The sequence below is a fragment of the Ostrinia nubilalis genome, chromosome 22 (genome assembly GCF_963855985.1).
Source record: "Ostrinia nubilalis chromosome 22, ilOstNubi1.1, whole genome shotgun sequence".
Lineage (NCBI taxonomy): Eukaryota > Metazoa > Arthropoda > Insecta > Lepidoptera > Crambidae > Ostrinia > Ostrinia nubilalis.
Genome location: NC_087109.1, coordinates 873,356 through 901,236, shown reverse-complemented (window position 1 = coordinate 901,236; position 27,881 = coordinate 873,356). Strand labels below are relative to the sequence as shown.

At 37.7% G+C, this 27,881-nt stretch overlaps 1 protein-coding gene across 1 annotated transcript in view; it reads right to left on the bottom strand.

The window, feature by feature from the left end:
* Positions 1-27,881, bottom strand: part of LOC135083003 (venom dipeptidyl peptidase 4-like) — a 301,931-nt gene that overhangs the window by 58,043 nt on the left and 216,007 nt on the right. The window contains exon 5 of the mRNA XM_063977765.1: positions 10,787-10,881. Coding sequence (XP_063833835.1) covers positions 10,787-10,881 — 95 coding nt within the window. The remainder of the gene's footprint in view (positions 1-10,786; positions 10,882-27,881) is intronic.

The window sequence follows — 27,881 nt, the reverse complement described above, 5'->3', positions numbered from 1 at the left end:
TGTCAACCCAACTGTTTTCCTTATCACTTAAGCCTAACCATTTAACAAAAAGTTTGTTTCCTTTCCTTTTTATAACTTTTTCGATAAGATAAAGATCAGGCAGTGTCGTTTTTTGTAATTCATATCCGTAAAAAGAACCAAGAATAATTTGATTGTGTTTATCTTCAATTTGATACGTTTGTGGATTTGTTTGTTTGATTTTTATGATACGAAAAATTTCGGTAGACCAATTAGGTGTATAACCTTTATAAAAATCTCCTTTGAATTTACTAATACGAACAAAGTCGCCAACTTGAAAAGATGATCGTTTACGCGTTTGTGGCTTATGGCTTTTAATAATATTAGATCTAACAACAATCTCATTGGAATCATTAACATTTATTGGTTTGAATTTTGTAACCCGATGCAAAGTGTTATTGTACTGCAGTACAACTGCATCTAAATTATTTTTAAACCATTGATAACGACCGCATAAACTAAATATTTTGTAGAGATGTGATTTTATCGTCCTTATTACTCGTTCCACAATTGCAGCCTTCTTAATAGAGTATGTGGAATAGTGATTTATGTTATAACTTTTTGTTAACTGTTTAAAACAATCGTTATAAAACTCTGTACCCAGATCTGTTTGCAAATTTCTAGGCTTTCGTGTTGATTCGGTAAATATACTTCTCATTGCATTCGTAACACTTTGTTTGGATTTAGATTTCAACGGTCTAACCCATACGTATTTTGAAAAAGCGTCAATAACAACTAGAACATATTTATATCCTTTATTAAATGATGAATATTTTTGAAAATCCATAAGGTCAGCTTGCCATAAATCATCTATCCCTTTAATAATCGTATGTCGACGGATGAAATTTCTTCTCGCTGCTTTGTGTAGCTCGTTGACTATATCTTGTTTACTCATTCTTGATAGATTTTGCTGCAATCATCCGATCGATTTCTTCTTTCGTGTAATAAAATGTAGATAAATTATTAGTTGTTAATTTTTCCAAATTATTAAGATACTTCTTAATATTACTTTGAATGGTTTTCAATTCATTTTTTAAATCTTGAACACATTTATCCACATACTCTTTATTTACAGCCTCGTCATCGTTTTTAGGAGTTGGTAGTCCTTTTAATCTCGATGATTTTAAATCAAAGTCGCCTGTATCTGATCTTACTAATGTGTCATCTGTAAGAATATTAGTAAACTCAGACAGTCGTAAACGCTTATGAACGTGATGACCAAATTTATCTATATTCATTGCCGTCTGCTCGGCTTCTGTAGTGTAATGGTACTGCCAAACCCTCCTGTTGGAAGCTTTATATATTTTATATCTTTTATGATACCAGCTTCATGCAATTCCTCTATTATTGAATAAATTTCATTTTGTACTCCAGTGTTACCAGCTGCCCATGATCCAAATAGTAATTTTAACCTTTCCACTAATTCATTTGGATCATCCCAATAAACCAAATCAGTATCCTTCTTAACTTCTTTCAAAATATCGACACCTTCACCTCGTGAGAGACTTTCTACACTACTTGTGTGACTTCTAGAGAACTTAAACAAAGGTTTGATCACGTTCATATATTTAAATCCCTTGTTACTGTTTATTGGCTTTGATGGATCACAGTTTCGTTTGTGTGCATTGGTATCTATAAGTACTAATTTATAATTTTGTAAGTCCTCATTCGTAATAATTTTTAAATCTGGGATTTTTTTGTACAACAATTCTTTTAAGCCTGGAGTCTTTTTTAGGCTACGGTTTCCAATTTTCAAAATGCGGTCATCATCATGAACACGCGTATTACCGAGCATCAGCTTTCCCTTTACATTTCTAATACCATAAGGTACATCACTCATCACTTCAGATGACACCGACCACGATAAAGAATCGTTATTGGTACTCGGTGACGATTGAAGAGATTTAAATGAGTTTTCATGTACATCATAATCCACCGAGGGCGATGTAGTAAGGGTTTTATTAGATGTTTTGCAAACATCTATATTATCTAAATCCTCTTCATCATCGTCGCTTTCTTCATAATCTTCAGCAGAAGTATTTGATGCTTCACTTTCACTGTATTTAGTTCTTTTAGCTTCTGAGTTTTGCTCCGATCCTTCATTTATAAGACGTTTTTCATCAGTTTGGTTTGTTAGTAGTTTCAGCGGGTCAATGATAGGTTTAAATATCGTGTCCAAAGCCATATCATTTGAATTTTTTACATCTTTTATCATTTCTACTTTTCTTTTTACAGCTGCAGCAGATTTTACTATTTGTTCCTTTAAGTTTCGTTCCATTATTAAGATTCCTGCTCTGTTTGACTTCTCCAATTAAACTGAATGTTTGATAACTTAACATCTATACTTATAAAAAGTTTAGTCCATTACTATGAATGTATCAAACTTCATTCGATAACAGCCTTTGTTTCGTTCACAATCTTTATTGATAACCACATAACTGTAAGGTTTACTCCATACAGTTGAGCACATTTCACGAAACTGTGACCATGACATGTCAGACCCAACATGTTCGTCGTAAACGTGTCTTAGATTTATATCATCTTGCTTAAACAATATGATAAGATTTGCATTATCTCTTACCAGTTGCTTAGGTATTTTAGTATAAGTTTGATTCATATAAAAACAATCAATGTTTTATGCCGACCCATGGCGAAATAATCGCGTATATTGTTTTGATTTTCACAAGCAACATCGTCAAATATGATAATCGACTCAGGCAATGCTTCGTGGGGACTTAAAATTTCACTATTATGATTATACTTGTTATAAGATGTGCCTGCAACCTTGTCCAATACTTTTTCTAAAAATACGTACTTGGGTTGGTATAAAGACTTAGAATACACATACAGGTTACGAAAACGTGGTCCATCCTTATGTAACAATAAACTGATAACTAAATTGGTCTTCCCACAGTTCGATGGACCGCACACGATACTACGTATAGTATTTGGCAATAATTTCCCGTGACGCTTAAGCTCGTTCGATGCTTCAGGACAGACGCATTCCAATTTAAGTGATTCTTTTTGTTTCAGAAATTTCATAACAGAATTTTTTAACTTGACTGTTGTGATCGGTGGGTTTCAAAGAACTGAGGACAATATACTCACGTCGATGGTTAAAAGATGTAGTTCGAAAAAGGTTCATATTCATCGTGCATGGTTTACTTACGATCGTGTTATTGGGCGATCTAACGCACAGAGTGAGGTCGCAAACTGCGACCGAACGAATGTGAGTTAGAACGCCCAATAACACACTACTTATGTACTTACAACCTTTTTTTATAATTTATTTATTAAATTAAATTCATACATAAATACATAGTTACTCCCAGTCCCGTCAAAGAAATTAAATTTCATCATTTCAATTTCTGCTCGGCCGGGAATCGAACCCGGGACCTCTCGGCATATTAGTCCGTTTCGAACCACCAAACGTCCGACTCAAAACGGACCTCCCGGCATAGTATCAAAAGTATTTGGTCGCCGTATAAATCTCCGCTTCATGACACGAACACACGTAAACGTCATGGCGGGAAAAATGACACAGGTCCTGCCTTGACGGGCGCTCGCGCCGTACTAATCAATGTCGGCTTCCGCATTGTAATTTATACTGATATTCACATCAATATTTTGACAAAGTAGTTACTAATATTTAAACAATAACTGTGGAAATCAATTCTCCAATGAATATTCTTCATTTTGGGATACTTTTATTGCTGTTATTGCTTTGTATTAAAACCAAAACTCACGATCAAAATGTGACGTAAATCTTAAAAATTTGCCAAAATATTTTTAGATTTTACTCAATAATGGTAATGAAATTCAAGAATCCGTTTGATTATTGGACTACAAGAATATATGTCCGATGATTTCTATATATTTTTAAGCTTATTATACGAGCATAAATAATAGATACAGGACTTTGAAATTGAGTCTGCGGCAATTTTTCCGTAAAATGGTTGTGGGAGATGGGGCACTGAGAATTAATCAAAAGAGTTTTAGTAAATCCGTTACATTATTGGTCAACAACAAGGATTGAACTATCTTTCGCAGTAATTAAATAATCTCTGGGTGTTGCTTAAGATAGTAATTCATGCTTCCAAAATCTTAGAAATTTGCACGAAAATGTAAAATGGCTCTTAACACTATGAAAAAAGATTGTATTAAATGAGAAATTTTGAGCAAATTTTGAGCAAACTTGCAATTACTACAGGACTAGGACAACCAACAAGACAAACAAGCATACAATGCTGGAAATAAATTACTATAACTAAAAGTGCTTAGAACAAAGTGTTGTCTTTTTGTACCACCTTTAGCACATACAAAATTTTCAAAGATTTTTCTGGACATACCTGAAGATAATAAATGAGTTTTCTTTTTGTTACAATGCGGTGTGAGTGGCGCCCCTAAAGTAATTGTCTACAAGATATACGCGCTGAAGATATGTCGACGTGAATACGCAATCGTGTGCTTCCACCTTTATTGATGTTGTCGGTGTTAGAGAAAAACAGCCAGCTTAAATCCGTAGGTACAGTCAGAGCGTTCAATAATTCGTGACACCCAAAGTACAAGTTCGCAAGACGGCTTTGTTACTCACACACTGCACTGTATAGAAAAAGGTAGAAGGAAGGCGCTGGATGCAAGCCGCTACCAACCGTGCGATGTGGAAGTCATTGGGGGAGGTCTATGTTCAGCAGTGGACGTCCTGTGGCTGAAATGATGATGATGATGATGATAATTCTGGAATAAGGTTGTGTGGTCAACTTTTTGACCTATTTGACGCTGACTATACCTACGATTATTCATGTAACAAGAATTTACATTTCTTAGGGTGAGTTGCACCACCTATCTTTGACCGTAACTATAACGATAACCGGTGTTTTATGTATGGAGTTTGACAGATTTTTGACATTAATTAGTCAAGGTTAAAGTAAGATGGTGCAATCCAGTCTTAGTGGTTGAAAAATCTAAATCAATCTCTCACTTTCAGGCACCTGTTGCGAGTGCTACTCATAAGCTATGCGAATTGACTTTTTAAAAGCGCTTTAAAAAATTCAATATACATAACGGTTATATCCTTTGTTTGCAATAAATTTTCAGTACTTTTAATGAATTGACAACAAATACCTACATAACGGTTTACAAAATTATCATGATTGAAATAGCTGGAAATCATTTATTGCAAGCTTTGCTCTTTGAGATGTGTATGCGTGCTTTGAAAAGGGCCTATTACATAAACCTACTAACAAACAATTTTATTTTGCTCTTAAAACTAGGGATGTTATGGATATGCAGTTTCGGTTATGGATACGGTTACGGATATTTTTTTATTTCGGATATCCGAAAGTTTCGGTTACGGTTACGGATATCCATAACATCCCTGTTAAAAACGTAACATTTCTTTAGATAGGCTTAGCAAAAATGTTACTTTTTATGATTGCTGTTAAAATTAATTCAAATTAAATGCATAATTTGGCACAGCTGTTCCTGGCTGTTCTTCTTGGCGTAGGCCATAATCTTTCACCTTTATAGTCGTTTCTCTCGGAGTTTTTGCATACGCTTAGCATAAGGGTGGCTGTAAATAATGGAGTCGATGTTCCAAATTGACAGTTTTATAAAGTAATTGCACGTAATATTTTAAGGAGACGCAGGAATTTTGCTCTAATAAAACAAGGAGAAAAGATGCGATGTTGCGACAAACATTTACCTAAACTTCATCATCATCATTTAAGCTAGTCTTTCCCAAAGTGGGCGATAATGCCTCCTTGTGGGCGCTGCTGGCTTAAAGGGGGCGTTGTGTAGAGGCTTGGGAGGCGTCATTTACTAGGAGGACTCTTAGACACCGACTGAGCTCGATTCTTGACTACAAAAATGGGGGGCGCTAAAAATTATTTATTCTAAAAGTGGGCAGTAGACTAAATAAGTTTGGGAACCGCTGATTTAAGCCATAGGACGTCCACTGCTGAACATAGGCCTCCCCCAATGACTTCCACAAACTCTATTGTCTTATTGGGCTATTCCCACTTCTCGTTCCCACCGCTGCAACTCCTGCGTAGCTAGGATCTACAGCTTGACCGCCAATAACCCAACCAGTGAAGGTCAAGTTTGTCGCGGGGGAAAATTAAACTGCCATTGTACCCGCAACGAAATTAATCAGAAGACCATAGGAGGAGTTCGAAGTTAAGGTTCGACTTTTCTCCATTGCAAAGCGAATGTAAGTAGCCTAAGAATAGGAGATTATATCAAAGTTGACGTGAAGTGCTTGACATTTTGATTTTCAGAATTGAAACTGAAGATCAAATTAATATCAGATTATCGGATTGAAACTGAAATAGGTACTTGGAATCAATAAAGACCTGCGTCCGTATTCACAAACATTACTATGAGTTCTCACAGTGCGCGTGGACGCACAGGGTGACACACGAACCAATCACAGAGCTCTATTCAACGCTGTGCGTTCGATTTGCTGCTTCACTTAAGCAAGTATCGTTTGTGAATACGGGCGTTACTTACTATAATATACACTAGCTTTTGCCCGCGGCTTCACCCGCATGAAATTTATTTTTCACAGATCGTCTTAAATTATAGCCTATAATTATGTTATTCTGGGTTATAAATAATAATGCTGTAAAGTTTCATCAAAATCCGTTCAATACTTTTTGCGTGAAAGTATTGAACGGATAACATCCAGACATCCATACAAACTTTCTCGTTTATAATATTAGTAAGATATTCATTTATTCAGTACTTACTCGTACTTAGTAGGCCCTTGTACACGTCCCAAATATAGCTTGCCCTGCCACCACTTTGGGAGAACTATAGGTATTCGTATTGACTACATAGGTAGGTAGTTACCACCAAATACCTATACATATTTTTATCTGTGTATCTCTAAATGTCTTTGTAACATAATATGCCAGGAAAAAGATCCCAGCCCATTCCATTAATAAGAAATGTGATATTTCATGGCGAATCCTTTCTTCGTATTGATCTTGTCGCGTCGCATTACAGCTCGACCCGGCGTTTATCCCGAGCGATATCAATATAGACGTACAGTCGGAAAAAGAAGGTTTGTAAATGTATCTAGATTTGAGTGAATTAAATAAAAATCATCCGTAAATGCGGTAACTGCTGGACTAATTTTGGCAATGCTTTTTCAATTAAAGGAGATAAAAAAAAGTTTCTTTTATTATCCGATTCATGACATTTTATGACATGACGATCTGGTGAAGGTCGCGGGAGGTGTCTGGATGCGGGCGGCGCAGGACCGGTCATTGTGGAAAACCTTAGGGGAGGCCTTTGTCCAGCAGTGGACGTGTTTCGGCTGAAACGAACGGACGATTCATGACATTGTTTGTCTTATGACGGTCACAGCTACGTAGAAAGACGTTTTGTCAAGATTTTTGTACAAAATTCGCAAACACCACTTCCATAGGCAGTTTGTAATATTTTTTTAAGTTTTTGCAAAGATAGCGCACATAATGGATTAGTTTCATTGATAACTACTTACAATGTATCGCAATTCGCAACAGAAAGCTTGAACAACTTTTCAATCAGTTCAAATATTTTATCAATTGCCATGTGTCAATAGCACATTATCACTGAAATAGTTTAGCTACTGCTTACACAAATGAGTGACTATTAGCGAATTGAAGGTTACTTACTACTAACTAGTTACTATGGTTATAAGGAACAAAATTTTTATTTGTAAAAAATAAACAAACTTTTTTGTAGTAAGCTAAACCTGGTTTGGCTATAGGTTAACACTCAGTTCGCTAGTCAATCATTTGTAAGTAAGTAGTTAGGTAGCGAAACATTTTTTTCAGTATATAGTCACGTATCAGACACAAAGTCTTTGTGCATCTTTACAAACATCTTGATTGATTGATGGGTATTTCTCATCGCCACGGTTCTCATCGTCACCTTCGTGGCGAATTTTATTTCTAACTTATTTCAACTTTTTGTAAACAAAAATTGTAGCGCTTGATGTGAAGATTGTATTCTCAGTAAATCAGTCAAATAGTGAGTCTCGTTTGGAAGCTTTAAGGTTTTGAATTTTTTGATGCCACGAAAGTGATTCTGTACTTCACAGCAATAATTTTTTCAAACTTTATTACTGTAAATGACTCTTAAGTGTTTATAAAACATATATTTAGTCTTATTTTCATAGATAAATAGCAATAAGATAATATAAATAGGTACCTACTTAAATACAAGATAAAATTTTACCGATTACGTCACCTACTAAGTTACAAGATTCTACGCAATTGGTTTTAAGGGTGACACTGGTGGCATTCTGAAATGCTAAAGAAGCAAAAAACGGATTATCAGTACCTCAATAAAAAGAACTCTAACTGATTATCAGTCCCTCAACAAAAATATTTTTTTTATTTAGGCCAGAGGGCCTCGTATTTTTGTTGTACAACTTTTAACTCAAACTTCAGATTAAATTTATCTTACAAACAGATACACAGTCACATATACAGACATACATACAGTCATACAGACAGATAACAAAAATACCCTTATTTATTTATTGATGTACTGATCTCTACTTACCACGTATGATTTATTAGTTATTAAAATATTGTAAAAACATAAACACCAGTCACTATATTTTAAAATAAACCAAAGCAAGAAATCACTTTCGTGGCCTAAAATCACCTTCGTGTATAAAACACCACGAAGGTGATGCCACGAAGGTGACGAAAATTTTAGTTTTTTATGAATTATCCTTAAATTTGAATTTAACGGTTCAAGTCGAATACTACACAAATAAGTCTAACATGTAAAGTTTTCAATGGCAAAGTTTCAATTAAATTGTTTAAATTTTAGAGGTAGAAAATATTGTTCAAGCAAGCGACGGTATGTCTATGGATAATCACAAAAAGTTACGTATTTTTTTCGCGGAGCGACGATCGACCTATCTCTCCTCCCCAATGGTCGAATCGCGACTGACGTTAACCGAATAGAACGCTGTGATTGGTTGCTGATGTTCGGTTTAACGACAATCTTGTATTATTACTCAAAATTTTAGGTACCTAAAATCGTGGGACCAACGTATTTCGCTTTCTCAATTCAAAATAATTATAAGAAGATATTTTTTTTACTATTGTGTGGAAAGTATATTTAATTACGATAATTTTAGTATATGCTACACATAAATTGAATGAAAATTGTGAATGCAGTAACCAAATGTTTCATTGCAACCGAAGGTGTGACACGATGAGAACGCGAAAAATCACCCCGTTTTTTATCGTTTCATGTGATTTTTTCGTATTATTTTTGCTTCTATTACGATAAAATTTATTTTGTATGTAGCTAAATAGATATTTTATCATCTGATTTCAAAGTTATTGTTCTAACTTATACCGTTTATGAACTATTATTGTGTGACCATCAAATTTGAGTGTAAATGAGAAGTACCCTGATATTGTGTCCGTGACCGGCCATTAGAAATTGAATTCAGAAGCAACCAAACATCTCAACCTCCACAGAGTCTTATTAATTAAAGTTATTGAAACTTATCTCCACCGACTGTACCCCGCGATTCAAAAGCCGGGCGCAGTAATCCCGTAAGCTTTCTCCATGCAAACACGTATCGGGCTGAGACGTCCCGGCTGTCCCGGCAGGTATTGAGGGATTAGAGCGGTAGTAGGTGCTATGATATGTTTCTGCAGTCGTTTGCTGACATAATAAGCAGTGTTGCCACCTCGGATTTTATTAAAGCGCTAGATCAAAAGCTAAATTCCACCAGATTCCAGAAATTTTAAATTGCGAACGACTTTTATGGTTCTAATATTCGGAGAAAACGTACAAACAATGTTTTATAAGCATAGAATCGGTATATAAATTCTTAATTATTTTATTTTATTCAGAACTAGCTTTCCACCCGCGGCTTCGCGCGCGTGGTCTACATTATCTACATATTTTACGGAACCCTATATTTTTCCAAATAAAATTTAGCCTATGTTACTCGTGGATAATGTAGCTTTCGAATGGTGAAAGAATTTTTAAAAACGGTCCAGTAGTTTTTGAGCCTATTCATTACAACCAAACAAACAAACAAAGTTTTCCTCTTTATAATATTAGTGTAGACAACAAACAATGACAATTTACGTTGGCGGGTTTCCCTCTCAAAAATGTGTTCTATTCCATTCCAAGGTGGCAACACTGATAATAAGTATTGAGTGTTGACCTACTACCTCAATAGAGAGGATGTAACCTAATAAGTGGTTGGTGTCGTAGCCCATCAGTTTTTGGACACCGACCGATATCAAGAAAATAAAGAAAATTGTAAGATTTTCCTCATTGTGAATCAGTATTTTGACAAAAAAAACATAATATTCTTCCTATGGGAGGTAAGTATATTCAAAATCCAAGGAAAGCACAATTATACTCAAATGTTCAAGGTTTCGAAAGCACTTATTCCTATGGGTTCATCACTTTAAATGGTATTAGTTCAAAGCGGTGATATCAGGAAATTGTGCCCAAAAGTTTTGGCGAAACGTTGTCGAACAGTGTCATTAGACTTTACAAATCATAATATCAAATAAAATATAACACTATTAAACATTCGCGATTCATTATATTGAAAATCGAGAGTAACTGGACTCAATCACGATATTTATTATGTAGTACAATACTTTATAACTAGCTTGCGTTTAGGCTTAAGCAGACTACTTGTGTAGACAGTCTGCTAAAAGTCTACTACACGTCAGGTTTGAGTCCTTTTTGCTCAAGTTTAAATAATAAATAAGCAGGTACTCACAAAAGTAGAGTTGTTCATGAGCAGCCTGGTGGTGTAGTTTCGTACGTTGAACAGCGTCAGCCCACCCCAGCGGTCGCGGAACACCAGCTCCTCATCTAGAACAACGAGAAAAATAAACATTAATAAAAGTCAAAGTCAAAGTCAAAATTTCTTTATTTGTATAGACTATTAAATAGTTCTTACAAATCGTCAAATATTTTGCTCTTAAGGAGCCTCTACATGTCTCATAATCTTTTTACCCTACCAGCGCTTCGAGACCAACATTTGGCAAGTGCTGAGAAGAAGCGCCGCAACAAACTCAGTCACCACTGTCTGCCGGTTAATATAAATAAATAGAAAAAGCAGTAGCACAGAATAAATAATAGTAGTAGTAGGTAGGTACATTTGATTCAGAAGCAGTTCACTGAATTTACCACGCATTCTTGTATGGTGTATCTTATTGATATTAAACAAGGTAGTAACGTGCTAATATCTAGACTTACAGATTAAGATACTTAAATACTAGTAGAAATGACTCGCATTAATAAATCTGAATAAAGGAAAAGGAGTTTCCCTGCGTGATCGAATCAGAAATGAGGAGATCCGCACGAGAACCAAAGTGACTGACATAACCCACAAAATCGCTAAAATCAAGTGGCTCTGGGCGGGGCACATAGCTCGTAGAGCTGATGGCCGCTGGGGCAGAAAAGTTCTCGAGTGGTGACGAGTTGGAAGATGTAGTGTGGGCAGGCCTCCCACTAGGTGGACCGAAGATCTGGTGACGGTCGCGGGAGGTGCCTGGATGCGGGCAGCGCAGAACCGGTCTTTGAAATCCTTGGGTGAGGCCTTTGTTCAGCAGTGGACGTCCTGTGGCTGAAATGATATGATGATGATGTTAAAGTAAATCAGTTCAGGACACTTCAACAAGTGTCAAAATTTGTACTTGTCGCCCACCAATTCAGGACATATTAGCTAGTCAAAGTCAATGTATATTATTTATTTGCTAGAAGAGGCGAAAGACACTCAATCTGTCTGTACTTGATAATCATGATCGGGATGATGACCTTACTTGCTTAACATTAGCAACATTTACGGGACTATTCCCACCTCTCGTTCCCACCACTGCAACTCCTGTGTAGCCAGGATCTACAGCTGAAGAACATAGGAGGAGTTCGAAATTAAGGTTCGAGTTCCCTCCATTGCAAAGCGGATGACAGGTGACAAACAAAGGTTTGAAACCTTTAAGAAAAGATTATGCACCACGGACAATAAATATCAATTAGGGGGCCTATCTTCTGAGCACGGAAATTTTTCCTTGTCGCGACAAGATCGGTGTAATAAATTGCGGAAACAGATGTATATTGTATTGAATTAAGCATTATATCACGTTCATGTTTCTAAAGATCACACTCCCACAAGACATTAGCAACATTTGCCTGCCCTAACTGCCTTAGTCAATAATGACCTAAGCACATCAATATGCTCTGAACTGACCAGCAAGTACAAGTGGTCTGTCAACGATGACTGGAGACGATGGGACACTTCAGAGGCAAATCACGATCGATTCCGTGCTACACAACTAGGCTTTTACTATGGAGTGGGTGGAAGGACACACGGATGTTCAGGATGATAAACTGGAGGCTCGGTTGATTGGTAACATTATTTTTTTGCAGAATAAGCCCTCGTTATTTCCTACATGAGAGATTTACTTCTAAATTAAATCTATACGACATTGAAAATTACAGCCAACTTTTAATATTAAGTCCGTGCGCGGACGCGTAAACTTTAAATTAATTTAGCCACAAATACTTAAAATAGATTTTGTGCACAACCAGAGAGGGTTAATAAGTAGGTAACATATAAAAATACTTGAATTTCTCTAATTTGTCATTTTAAGGATTTAACAGCCCGGACACGTAAAAACTATCTAAATTTTAAAATGGCCGATTTGACTTATTTCGTACATTCGAAATTAATTTTATTATTCAATTGCCAACAGACTAGTGCCACTGTTCACCAAACTAGAAGTCTGTGTGTCTCGCCGACAGAGTTAACAGTAAGACTGATGGATCCTAATTGAGATTTAATGTCGCCGGCTGTCGGCGCCGCACATAACCCGAAATTGACTGATATCGTGTTCGCTAATGTGTATGATCTGCGCACGAAGGGTTATGGATCACTTTGACTACTATAGGTTTAGCACATAACTTAGTTCCTGAGGTATGAGAAGAAACATGGATTTTTTGTTACATAAGGGAGTCTTCAGATTTAATAATAATACTCGCAACAAAGTTACTTTGCGAGTGACCAACAGGGCAATGGCAAACCCATCATGGAGAATGTCATTAAGGAAGTATAATTTGCGGCCGCTGCCCGGGGGTCGCCGGGGCGCACCTGGAGCCGTTGCTGGGTGTCTCAGCATGCGAACCAGCGGCGACGAGGAGTTGAGCAGGCGGGCTCCCGTCGATAAAAATACTACAGCCGAAACAACCGATCCATCTGATACTCACTCCCTATTCTCAGATGGTTCATCCGTTTACCAACCAGATTTGCATAGACCATCATCCTCTAATAGCAGTGAACAGACCGTGGATGTTGTGAAGGATGTACTCGATACAGCAGAACCTGCACCCACCCCGAACAAAGTCTGTACGCGTAGAAGATGGACTAAAGACATGAACGTTTTTATTCTACGCACCTACCTAATGTTAACTAATATGGAAACTGACACAAAAAATTACATCGGACCTCACAACCAATTTTCTGAAAAATTTCCAGACATGCAAGTTACTGGACAACGTCTAGGTGACCAAAGAAGAGCTAAATTCATGCCGAATCACCCAAAAATTTTTAGCCGACGCGCGCTCCACATGTAACGAGTACTAAATTAAACATCATATCAATGCTATCCACTTGGTCTCGACCCGTGGATAACATTAATACCTACCAGCATAAAATGCTGAGAATTTAAAACAACTCATAATAATAAATACTCTTTATTGCACACCACATAAAAAGAACAGAAAGAAAAGGAACACATAAGGTACAATTAGGCGGTCTTATCGCTATGAAGCGATCTCTTCCAGACAACCTATAGAGAGGACAGTTACTTAAAACAAATGAAGGGGAAGGCGGTGTCGACACTAATGAAATAATTAATAATAAACAAAAGTGTAAAATTTAACCCAAAATGATACATACAAATAATACATAAAAAATATATTAATATGTACATACATTTTTTTTTTATAAATATCTTTGGACAATCTCACACAGCGCCATCTAGCCCCAAAGTAAGCAATTAATATGCTTGTGATAAGGGTGCTAGCTTAACGGATATACTACTTATATACTTTTTTTTTAAATACATACATATTATACATAGTAACACCCAGACCCGTCACAGAAATTAAAATTCATCATTTCAATTTCTGCCCGGCCGGGAATCGAACCCGGGACCTCTCGGCATAGTAGTCCGTTCTGAACCACTACACCAAACGGCCGATATATATAACATATAACAGATTTGTATGTTCTGTTACGTTTTATTATGTCAAAATCATCCCTCGCTCCTATACCTCAGGCAATGACCGAGTTAAGTTCACCCTCTCTTCCCGTGATGTTTTATTTTTGAGCTGAATGCGATGATTCTTTCTCTCCCCGTGGATGTCGTAAGGCGACTAAAGGGGGAAGGCAAACATCAGGCCTCTCCAACTTGTTTGGCCAACATGGCGAGTGTTGGCCAAATCCTACATTTAATCTGTAGTAGATAGAGAAAATAAAAAAAAGTTGTCCACTACTGAACAAATGAATCCCTCAATCACAATCAGGCGAAGTTATGAGAAGAAGTGCTGACATTTATCAACGATAGCAGCCCGACGCGAAGTACCGTATTTGTGGTGTCAAGCCCCAGAAGGGGGAGAATTGACTATGAGAAGGGACATGGATCAGAGAAATTTGTAGGGAGTCAAGCAAAGCGCCCGGGGAAAAGAGCCCAGAGCAAGTACCCGCGCGCTCTCCCGAGATTCGGTTCGTACGCCGTGAGGCAGGAAGAACCATGGGTGGTGGTGGGAATAAATAATAATAATAATAATAAAATCTTTATTTTTCTCCACAATCTAACTGACATAAAAGTATTACAATAAAAATAGTACATCATGTATATAATAGATTGTGAGAGACTGGTGTCTGAGCTAGGCGAGGAGCCTGTGTTACAGAGACCAGTACTCTCATCTCTCGGAGGATCCGTTTGTACATACAATGTTAGAAACACGCAAAAAAGTCTACAAAATTGGAGATAAAAACTTACGAATTACAAAATATAGCACTCTAAGAAATGTTTGAGATCGCGTTTGTGTGAGTGTGTGTGTGTGTATGTGTGTGTGGTGTGTGTGTGTGTGTGTGTGTATTTTATGTGTTGTGTAGTGTTAGTGAATTTTTCTTGTCTATCTAAGTGGGAGAATAATATTTTCTGTTTCTATATAATTTAATGATTGCAAATATTTTGTTAGTTTTGATTTCAGTTCAAATTTTTTTAAAGAGTATATATCCAAGTTACGATGAATCTTATTATACAGAAATGGACCCAAGAAACCGAAAAAACGTTGTGAGAAAACAGTCTTGAAGGAGGATGAGCGAATTATTAGATGATTACGTCGTGATGTCTGGACGCCGGGATCGTATCCAGAGATTTGATGTTGTTTTAACACAGTTATGAGGATAAAAATCAAATCAAATAAAAATCCCTCAAGGATTTCCACAACGATCGGGCCTGCGCTGTTTCGCGTCCAGGTGCTTTCTGAGACCTTCAACAGAACGTCGGTACTACTCGTCCTTATACTAGAGCAGTGGTTCTTAACCGGTGGTCGGCGGACCACTGGTGGTCCCTGGAGGCATTCCAAGTGGTCCGCGAAGACATCGTAATAAACAAGTGACGTGACGTGATGTCGAGTCAACACAACGCAAACGGCGCACAGTGGGCGAGAAATCGACCTGCCCTTTCATAGGCTTTTGAAAAAAAAAAAGTGGTCCCTGACAAGACAGGAATTTGGTAAAATGGTCCCTCGTGACTTAAAGGTTAAGAACCACTGCGCTAGAGAGAGGCCTACACTACCGCCCATATTCACAAACGGTGCTTGCTTAAGTGAAGCAGCAAATCGAACGCACTGTGTTGAATAGAGCTCTGTAATTGGTCCGTGTGTCACCCTGTGCGTCCACCCGCATTGTGAGACCTCATAGTAATGTTTGTGAATACGGGCGTACGTCTTTTAAACCGGAAAATGCATCATTTAAACAATTTAATTTTAACGGAAAATTTATATTATTGCATCAATATTATTGGCTCTGCATTGATATCTAATTCAGTCAGACCAAACAATTTTATGGTAGAGAATGACTTATGGCATTAAGCTCGCCTTTTTGTACTGAACATTCTTGTGTGTGCAATAAAGTATTTAAAAAAAATTGTTAGTGACGTACACAGCTTTATTTCTGCCTTACCCACCCGTCCCAGTGGTCAACCTAAACCGCATTTGTAACCACTTTACCCTGGAAGACGTATCGGCACCATTCCAGAGGGCATTATGACCCGCGCCCACCAATTGTTATGGCCCATCAATTTGACCCGGGCGGGTATGGGTAATGCTGACGGTAAATAATGGAACGCTTTCGACGGTAGATGGAGTAGGGAAGTAGGCAAATTTAAAGTTTTTTAAAAATATATCGGAAGACGTAGCAGGCCTCACACTAGGTGGACCGACGATCTGGTGAAGGTCGCGGGAGGCACCTGGATGCGAGCGGCGCAGGACCGGTCTTTGTGGAAATCCTTGGCGGAGGCCTTTGTCCAGCAGTGAACGTCTTTCGGCTGAAACGAACGAACGAACGAATATCTAGAAGGCGTTTGAATGTTTTCCGTATGTGCTTGTGAACGCAGCTGCTTCTATTGATGTAATATTGCCACAAAATCATCATTATCCTTTCAGCTACAGGATGTCCACTGCTGAACATAGACTTCACCCAATGATTTTCATAATCGCGCGGTTGGTAGCGGCCTGCATCCAGCGCCTTCCTGCTACTTTTATGAGGTCGTTGGTCCACCTTGTGAATTGTTACGTTTTGTGCCTCAGAATGACTTTTTATGAAATGGCACATACGGCTTGTGCATTAATTTGTCAACAGGTAAAGTTTGGGAAACGGATTGTAACACATAATGTCTTTAGAGTATATTTAAACATTTACTGGAAGTTTTTGGGGAAGGCCTTTGCCCAGCAGTCATTTGGCTGAAACGAACGAACTAAAAACTCGTGACAAGTATACCCATATAAAAATTTTAGCCTCGATTGCAGCAGTTGAGCTGTGAAAACGTAACAAACAAACAGGTGGACTTATTTAGGCTTAGTTGCACAATCGTACGTTTCTTGCGCTGCTTCTTCTCAGCATTGGCCCATTTATTGTCCCGAAGCAGTGGTAGGGTTAATACTGGGACGTGCAAAAGTGCTTTTTAAAAGCCAATTATGAGTATTTTATAAGTTTTCGTACTTTAACTTTGACAAACGTAAAAAATATGTCAAATTCCATATAAAAAGCATCGGTTATTGTTACGGTTAAAATAAGGTGCTGCAACTCAGCATTATCCTTGCATCTGTAATATATGTATGTATTGTAAAATCACGCTGCATATGGGTCTTTATTATTTTAGTTAAATCATAAATTCATATTGTAACGCCCGCTGAATTTAGCGAGCGGCCATAATTATTTCAGCGAGCATTAGTTACATCCGTAGAAGTGAGTGCTACTGAATGAATAATGCGATTGTGATCCAAATGCACTGGACTGATTTGCAGACACGATACAAAGCTGTGATACATAATAGGACTAATGACGAGGAATAAAATGATTTATATGCTTTTGAAAAAGGGTTTTTGAAAATATTTAGGTCATTGTATCATTAAGTTCAGCTTTTTCAGCCATCTATCTACTAAAGAGGAAAGAATGTTTGTAACGAATAAACTTTAGTTTTTAATGTAATTTTTTAAGGTAAAACATAAAGTATCAAATTATTTTCCTTTCTTTCTTATATTCTTTCTAGTTTATAAGAGTAAGATAACTGGATCTACATATTAAAACCTTTGTACTACAATAATATTCTGCTATTTTGTCTACTCAGTAGTCGACAAAATAGCAGAATATTATTATATGTCAGTACATACAGGCACAAAATGGTCCAGTTTTAATTAAATTACCTTCTGTCTCCATCCTACACAACTAAATTTAATGCTACCGTAAAATATGGCAACCCCACGGGTCCATAGACAATGTTTTGCGGTCGCCTGACGCGGCTGTGTCCGTGATATACTGCGGGGCTGTGGGTTGATGTATGGCGGTCATGGTGGCTCATGGTGTCAGGCAGGGATGTATTTTATGAAGTACATACTAGCTGATCCGGCGAATTTCGTACCTATAATCATCAGAAATAATGTAGGATTTGAATGGTGATAATTTTCTAAGTTGGTCTGTTGTTCCGAGACTACTCAATACAAACAATCATGTATGTATTAGTGCAGACTAGCTGATTGGGCTATTTTATGAAGTAGTACTCGGGTGCTCGCAACTTTGTATGTGTGTGTAACGTGAGGTTCAATTGCCGGAAGAAGGTGGAGTCCGAAACCATTTGGTTAAAACAAAATATCATTTTCCCCAATTTTTTTCCGATTAGGTGGAGAGCGTAGTCTAAATCCTATCGTGCTCCTGCAGTGGAAACAAAATGACCTGATGATGAATTTTCCAGTATTATACAGTTATTCTGCCACTAGCTTTTTACCGCGGCTTCACCCGCGTGAAATTTCGTTTGTCACACATTTCGATCGTCATAAATTATAGCCTACTAGCTGACCCGGCGAACTTCGTACCGCCTTAGCGTAGAGATTTTCTTTATATTTTTTTCCGTAAAAACCTTGTACAGAGTATTAGAAAACTACAAAAAAAAAATCAGCTAAATCGGTTAAGCCGTTTTCATGTTATGTCGTGACAACGGAAAACGGGTTTCATTTTTATATATATAGATATGTTATTCTGGGTTTTAAACAATAAAAATAATACTGTAAAGTTTCAGCAAAATCCGTTCAGTAGTTTTTGCGTGAAAGAGTAACAAACATCCAGACATCCAAACTTTCGCATTTATAATATTACGAGTAAGTAGGATATGGAGTGAATACGAAACTAAAAAATATAACCCTCCTTCTGGCGCAGTCGGGTAAAAATGTGAGTTCATTAAAATCGTACAAACCAGTTTCTTGAATTTTAAATAGTGTTACTAACCCGACATTGTTTTAGTATCTAGATTATAAATATGCAGTTATCCAGTATTCGTATTACTTACCCTTATCGCAGAACATAAAGCGGTGTTCATCACGCGACTAACGGCAAATCTAAAAGAACTAATCCCATTAACGGGCAGGTTTTTATGATAATGCTTCCGATAGTAGGGTAGGGTGACCAAGTTTCAGGGGCATGTGGGACAATTTGGGACTTGTAAACGTGACGTTATTATTACCATTTACATAATGTTGTGTTAGGTAGGTATAGAGGAAAATAAGATATTTCTTGATTAATTACCCAATATACAACAATACGAAGTCGCAAAGTTGAAAATCGGAAAGAAGCATAATATCAAAATCTGTCTAAATAGCAATTATCATTACTCCCGGAAAACTTTCCAGGTAAAACTACCAAATGACTGGACTTTTTTTTAACCGTGGGTTAGCCATTGTGGTGGTTCACATCTTCGAGAAAGTCGAACTAAAGGGCCTAGATTCAGTTCCTAGTTGGGCCAATTTTCATAATCTCTTCGTTTAATTTTTTCGCGGACAGGTGATCCAATATTCTACGAAACGTATGGAAACCTTAGTGTAGTACGTTACAAGGGAAAATAGCACCATTTCATTTAACTAACTGTAACTTGAGGGTTGTTACACTAAAGTAAAAATCTTATTGGGTAGGTACTTATTGCGTGAGAATATTTGGACATTACGTCCATCGGGACCTAAACAGAACTATATCTTTGTGAAGTGTTCCAAAAATCTTTGAGGAATCGCACTTAAGTGTCCGTCAACCGCTGGACATTTAACGGTGAACTTATTCCTAACACAAGCATAAATTTTTAGCTTATCGGGTGAACAGGTGTCAGGGGGATTTGAGACATTAAGGCCGAGTTGCACCTTCTTACTTTACCACTACAAGGTGGACCGACGACATCATAAAGGTACCAGGAAAGCACTGGACGCAGGCCGCTACCAACCGGGTAACATGGAAAGCATTGGGGGAGGCCTATGTTCAGCAGTGGACGTCCTGTGGCTGAGATGATGATGATGATCTTACTTTAACCGGTGTTTTTGTATGGATTTTGCTGTCAAAATGCTGCACCTTTGACGTCTGTTATAGTTAAAGATAGTGCAATCCATCCTTACTTAATACAAACTTATATAAACATAAAATAGCTTTCTGTATTGGCAATGAAAATTTAAAATCATTCCACCAATTTATCAAAAAGCACATGAACGTCGATACTAAACGATTAATGTTGCTCGCTCAGCGCCGAGACGTCAGGCGGAATAAGAAACGTATTAAAAACTTGGACAATAAAAGAATGGAGTCGCGGAATCAGGCCACGGGTAAAAGTATTATCTTAACGGAATTGCGAGTCTAGCTGAGGCTGCACAGACGGGCGGGTAAATGCACTTTATGTCTGGATTTCCTAACAGGACAACGTTAATAATAGAAGAAAATTGTAACACCGGAAAAAGACTGAGCACAAATTATACAATCTACAAAATTGTACACAGCACCATGCTTTGTCAAGTCTTCCGTTATTATTCGCACCAACAGTAAATAAAAATAATGAGAATATGTTTTGAATAGGATACGTATTTTTAATATTTAATTAGAGATATACTTCTCAATATCCTCAGAATTTATTCTCTTTGAAATCAAAGATAAGTTAACTCTAATAAAATTCAATTCAATACTTAAAGCTCTGTGTCAATGTTAATCGCCATTATTATTTGTTGTGGCCGCGCCATTAAAAACGGAATTTTTGAACAAAGAACAAAAGTAGTGAGATGTAATGATAGAAGCAATGATTATTTCGTGCAAAGAATATAATTATAACCTAGTATTGTGACTCATAAAATAATTAAAAGCAAGTTAAAGCCTGTAACTATATTAAAAATAGTCTAATAGATATTAAAATAGTAAGACACGGGTCTTAACGCGACGTTTATTAAAGAAACGTCAACCCGTGAGTACATAATGTAACTCATTAATAAACGTTGCGTTAAGACTCGTCTTACTATTTTAATTGAAATGGAACGCGAAAGTTTAAAATCTTATAAATCTAATAGATAGTTTTTAATAACACATAGTTAATAAACAAGAGTTATAAATGAGTTCATACACCCATTCTGAACCCTCTCAAATACATCTTTCCTTTCCAGTAAACAAAGTTTAATTAGGTCACTGCGCGCCAAAACGTTTAAAAACCGCTCGTCTGTGCCTAAACGCATTACCTTAACTAGATTGTCGCGCGTGCACGCCGGCCCTATCCCGCTCGTGTGGGGATGGCCTTATTATCGTTTAATAAGACCGGCTATGAAACTAGGGGCAACTCTAGGGGCACTGATTGCGTCTAGGAAGAAAATATCTGCTATTTCTACTAATAGCAGTCTTTTGTCTAGTTAACTTTCCACAGGGACAAACCTCCTCCTTTTTTGAAGTCGGTTGAAAATCATCAAACTTCTGATGCTCGTAACTCAGTTCAGACTGAGTTTAGAGGTATACATGTCATACTAAGTTTGGTTTATTATACTATTTTGTAATCAAAAAACAAGGTTTGGTCGATGGCCGCGCGAAAAAAAAAAGACGCCAATGCAACGTTGGGCGTTGGGACGATGAAATAAGTAGACTGACTGCGTATTAAGAGCTCATTTATTAATAGTGTATAACCTTATATACTATGTAAGGGATGTGAGTGTGTGCGTGCGTGACGCGCATACTACACCTCCCCCGTTTTTTATTTTATTTTTTAGTTAAGAAAAAGAAAAAAATATAGTTAGATAAGATTTGAGAAAAAAAACGTTTTGTATACGTTTTAATAATTGGTTACTTGACACCATAATAAATCCAAGATATAAGATTGAGTAAAATAAAACAAAAAACACATTATTTAAATCAGCGGTGTCAAATAACCATAACAATTGAATAGTGTTAAAAATATTTAAAAAAAAATCTTAATCTAAACGTATTGTTGACGACTATTTAAAAGGTTTCAACAATATTATTTTTATGTAATATTCATTCATATTAAAAAAATAGTATTCATTCATATTAAAGTCACATCCAAGTATTTCGTACTAGTACCCAAGTCATATCCATTGTAGTTTACATTTCCGAGATACATCATCATCATTGTATTTTTATGAGGTGGCCACCCTCATGTTTTAATAGTTAGTAGATCTACTACACTTACAAGTCATTATTTTTTTTATTTACAGTCTACTTATTTAATCGTCCCAACGCCCAACGTTGCATCATCATCTCATCTGGCTCCATCATCGCCCGGCACCCAGCACACTGTTGTTGTTACCTCATCTGACTCCATCATCGCCCGGCACCCAGCACGTTGTAACCACATCTGACTCCATCATCGCCCGGCGCCCAGCTCATTCAGTTCTTCATCACCTCGGTCCGTTTTCTTACTTCTTATCTTCTCATCAGGAAATTCTTGCATTTTGGCACTTTTTTATTTCTATTTCGCGTACATATTTTTAGTTCGTTATTTTTATTGAAGATTTATTTAAGTCCAATATTTTTTATTCCATTTTGTTTGTTAACATTTCACTTAATTTTGAATATATTAAACATTATTTTAAATAACTTTTATATTTCCTAAACCATCTGCGCAATGCTGCGTGAGCAGCACTGGCAGGGTCGCCATGCAACGTTGGGCGTTGGGACGATGAAATAAGTAGACTGACTGCGTATTAAGAGCTCATTTATTAATAGTGTATAGGATTCTAATCCGGACTTTTTCAAGGCGAGAGTGACACTTGCAGGGCAGATATGTACCATCCTAGACTGCATCTCACTTAACACCAGGTGCGATTGACGTCAAATAGCTGCGTTGTCATGCATAAAAAATGCCCCCATATTATTGGCTCTGCATATATGTATAACTCAAAGGTGACTGACTGACATAGTGATCTATCAACGCACAGCCCAAAGCACTGGACGGATCGTGCTGAAATTTGGCATGCAGATAGATTTTATGACGTAGGCATCCGCTAAGAAAGGATTTTACGAAACTCCACCCCTAAGGGGGTAAAACGGGATCCACACGTACGAAGTCGCGGGCGGCCGCTAATCCCAACTAGTCCCAACTAATCCCAACTAATATCCCAACTAATATTATAAATGCGAAAGTAACTCTGTCTGTCTGTCTGTCTGTTACGCTTTCCCGCTTAAACCTCGCAACCGATTTTGATGAAATTTGGCATAGAGATAGTTTGAGTCCCGGGAAAGAACATAGGATAGTTTTTATCCCGGTTTTTGAAAAAAGGGACGCGCGCGATAAAGTTTTTCTGTGACAGACAAAATTCCACGCGGGCGAAGCCGCGGGCGGAAAGCTAGTTGATAATAAACTCAGACAAACCAAAAAATTATGTTAGTGACGTACACAGCTTTATTTCTGCCTTACCCACCGTCCCAGTGGTCAACCTAAACCGCATTTGTAACCACTTTACCCTGGAAGACGTATCGCCACCATTCGGGAGGGCATTATGACCCGCGCCCACCAATTGTTATGGCCCATCAATTTGACCCGGCGGGTAATGCTGACGGTAAATAATGGAACGCTTTCGACGGTAGATGGAGTAGGGGAAGTAGGCAAATTTCAAGTTTTTTAAAAATATATCGGAAGACGTAGCGTAGGCAGGCCTCCCACTAGGTGGACCGACGATCTGGTGAAGGTCGATGGAGGCGCCTGGATGCGAGCGGCGCAGGACCGGTCTTTGTGGAAATCCTTGGGGGAGGCCTTTGTCCAGTAGTGGACGTCTTTCGGCTGAAACGAACGAACGAACGAATATCTAGAAGGCGTTTGGATGTTTTCCGTATGTACTTGTGAACGCAGCTGCTTCTATTGATTTAATATTGCCACAGAATCATCATTATCATCATCATTTCAGCCGCAGGATGTCCACTGCTGAACATAGACTTCACCCAATGATTTCCATATCGCGCTTTTGGTAGCGGCCTGCATCCAGTGCTTTTCTGTTACCTTCATGAGGTCGTCGGTCCATCTTGCGAATTGTTACATGTTTTGTGCCTCAGAATGACTTTTTATAAATGCCACTAACGGCTTGTGCATTTGCTAACAACGAGGCAAAGTTTGGGAAACGGATTGTAACACAGAATGTCTTTAAAGTATATTTAAACATTTACTGAAGGTCGTTGTGGAATCCTTGGGAAAGGCCTTTGCCCAGCAGTGGACGTCATTTGGCTGAACCGAACGAACTAAAAACACGTTAAACGTCATGGGTACAAAATTTTAGCACCATTTTCAACAGTTTAGCTGTGAAAATATAACAAACAGGATGTCCTGCATCTGTAATATTGTTAATCACGCTGTGTGTGCCTAAAGCTGGGTTGCATCATCTTACTTTAACTTTAACAAACGTCAAAAATCTGTCAAACTCCATACAGAAAATACCGGTCATCTATAGTTACCGTTAAAGTTAGATGGTGCAACTCAGCCTAAAGTCTTTATACTTTTAGTTAAATCATAAATTCATATTGTAACGTCCGCTGAATTTAGCGAGTGGCCGTAATTATATTTTCAGCGAGCATTAGTTACATCCGTAGATGTGAGTGCTAGTGAATGAGTAATGCGATTGTGATCCAAATGCACTGGACTGATTTGCAGACCCGACACAAAGCTGTGATACATAATGTACGTACATTAGGACTAATGACGAGGAATAAAGTGATGTTTTGCTTTTGAAAAAGGGTTTTTGAAAATATTTAGGTCATTGTATCATTAAGTTCAGCTTTTTCAGTCATCTATCTATTAAAGAGGAAAGAATTGCATGTTTGTAACGAATAAACTTTAGTTTTTAACGTATTTTTTTAAGGTAAAACATAAAGTATCAAATTATTTTCCTTTCTTTCTGTAGACCCTAGTTTATAAGAGTAAGATAACTGGACCTACATAATACTAAAACCTTTGTTCTATAATCTGCTATTTTGTCTACTACTGACATACAGGCATAAAATGGTCCAGATTTAATTAAATTACGTTCTGTCTTCATCCTACACAACTAAATTTAATGCTATCGTAAAATATGGCAGCCCCACGGGTCCATAGACAATGTTTTGCGGTCGCCTGACGCGGCTGGCATCGTGCGTGATATACCTACTGCGGGGCTGTGGGTTGATGTATGGCGGTCATGGCGGCTCATGGTGTCAGGCAGGGATGTATTTTATGAAGTACTTGCTGATCCGGCGAATTCTGTACCTATAATCATCAGGAATAATGTAGGATATTGTGATGATTTTTCAAGTTGGTCCAGTTGTTTTGGAGACTAATTCAATACAAGCAATTAAATCATAATATTAGTACAGACTAGCTGATTGGCCTATTTGATGAAGTAGTTAGTACTCGGGTGCTAGCGACTTTGCACTCGTGAGTGAAGTGAGTTGCCAATTGTGGAAGATGACCGAGTCTTACACCACAATTTTTATAATTAATTTTCCGACAAGCCTGACGTAGAGAACGCAAACCAAATCGTCCATTTGCCTCTGTTAGAGAATGTCGACTTAATGACCCATAATGACCTTGTGATGAATTTTCCGGTATTTAACCGGCAGAATAACTGTATAATACCGGAAAAATCACAATTAATTAAAATCGGATATAAAGCAATTTCTTGAGTTATAAATAGTGCAACTAACCCGACTTTATTTTATACTAGCTTTCCGCCCGCGGCTTCGCCGGCGTGGAATTTTGTCTGTCACAGAAAAACTTTATCGCGCGCGTCCCTGTTTCAAAAACCGTGATAAAATATCCTATGTCCTTTCCCGGGACTCAAACTATCTCTATGCCAAATTTCATCAAAATCGGTTCAGTTATTTAGGCGTGAAAGAGAGACAGACAGACAGAGTTACTTTCGCATTTATAATATTAGTATAGATACCTAGATTATAAATATGTAGTTATCCAGTGTTCGTATTACTTACCCTTATCGCAGAACATAAAGCGGTGTTCATCACGCGACTAACGGCAAATCTATAAGAACTAATCCCATTAACGGGCAGGTTTTTATGATAATGCTTCCGATAGTAGGGTAGGGTGACCAGGGTTCAGGGGCATGTGGGACAATTTGGGACTTGTAAACGTGACGTTATTATTACCATTTACATAATGTTGTGTTAGGTAGGTATAGAGGAAAATAAGATATTTCTTGATTTTAAATTACCCCAATACCATACTAGGTCACAAAGTTGAAAATCGGAAAGAGCATAAAACTTTCCAGGTAAAACTACCAAATGACTGGACTTTTTTTTAAACCGTGGGTTAAGCCATTGTGGTGGTTCAGATCTTCGAGAAACTCGAACTAGTGGGCTTGGATTCAGTTCCTAATTGGGACAATTTTCATAATCTCTTCGTGTAATTTTTTCGCGGACAGGTGATCCAATATTTTACGTAATGTATGGAAACCTTAGTGTAGTACATTACAAGGGAAAATAGCACCATTTTATTTAACTAACCGTAGTAACTTGAGGGTTGTTACACTAAAGTAAAAATCTTATTGGGTAGGTACATAATGCGTGAGAATATTTGGACATTACGTCCATCGGGACCTACACAGAATTATATTTTTGTGCAGTGTTCCAAAAAACTTTGAGGAATCGCACTTAAGTGTCTACCGCTAGATATTTAACGGTGAACTTATTCCTAACACAAGCATACATTATCGGCTTATCGAGTTGACAGGAGTCAGGGGGATATGAAACATTAAGGTTGAGTTACTTACTTACTTTACCACTACAAGGTGGACTGACGACATCATAAAGGTAGCAGGAAAGCGCTGGACGCAGGCCGCTACCAACCGGGCAACATGGAAAGCATTGGGGGAGGCCTATGTTCAGCAGCGGATGTCCTATGGCTGAGATGATGATGATGATGATCTTACTTTAACCGGTGTTTTTGTATGGATTTTGCTGTCAAAATGCTGCACCTTTGACGTCTGTTATAGTGCAATCCATCCTTACTTACTACACAAACTTATACACTCAGCGGCACGGAATTTGGCCCAAGCCTAAACAACCAGATATGAGGTCAAATAGGTGTTGTATACCTAAGTTTCGTGTGACATGTTAACAGAACATTTGTTTTTGTTAGTTTAAGAGGCTAGATTAATAAAAAAATGCGTCTGTTTAACTTTTTTGACTCTAGAAACGCATTTCGTTGTTGGAGCGTAAAGAGTACGGGTAAGTTTAAATTCGATATTAAATGTTGTAAGGGTTTGGCGTTTTGTTTTTTGTTTTTAAATTAATCTTAGGGTTATTCTTGTTTCCATAATTTGAGAATAATGTCCATTACTTCAGCTCAAGTTACTCAAATAGTGTTGCTTAGAAGTCAAGGGCGTATGCAGCGGTAGATGGCTGAAACTTTCAATTTATGGTGTACAAACTTAAGATACACGTTAAAAAGGCATGACCAGACCGCCTTTTACACAAGAAGACCAAGAAGTGGGGAATTAAGGAGTAAATCAGCGCGCGATGACCCGATAATCGTGCTTGCAATATCCAGAAATCGGGTTCTCACTACGTTTGAGATACGCCAGCGTTTACAAACAGCAAGCCCAGTGAATGTCAGTGAGCACACAATAAGAAGAATGATGGAGGATTATAACCTGCATACTCGAAGACCAGCTCGAGGACCATAACTTCTCCGATACCTCTGCGAAGTGCGACTTACGTTTTCCAGAGAACATCCAAATTGGACGCAAGGCTAATGGAGTAAAGTTCTATGGATCGATGATTGCAGAGTCACCTTAAGAGCTCC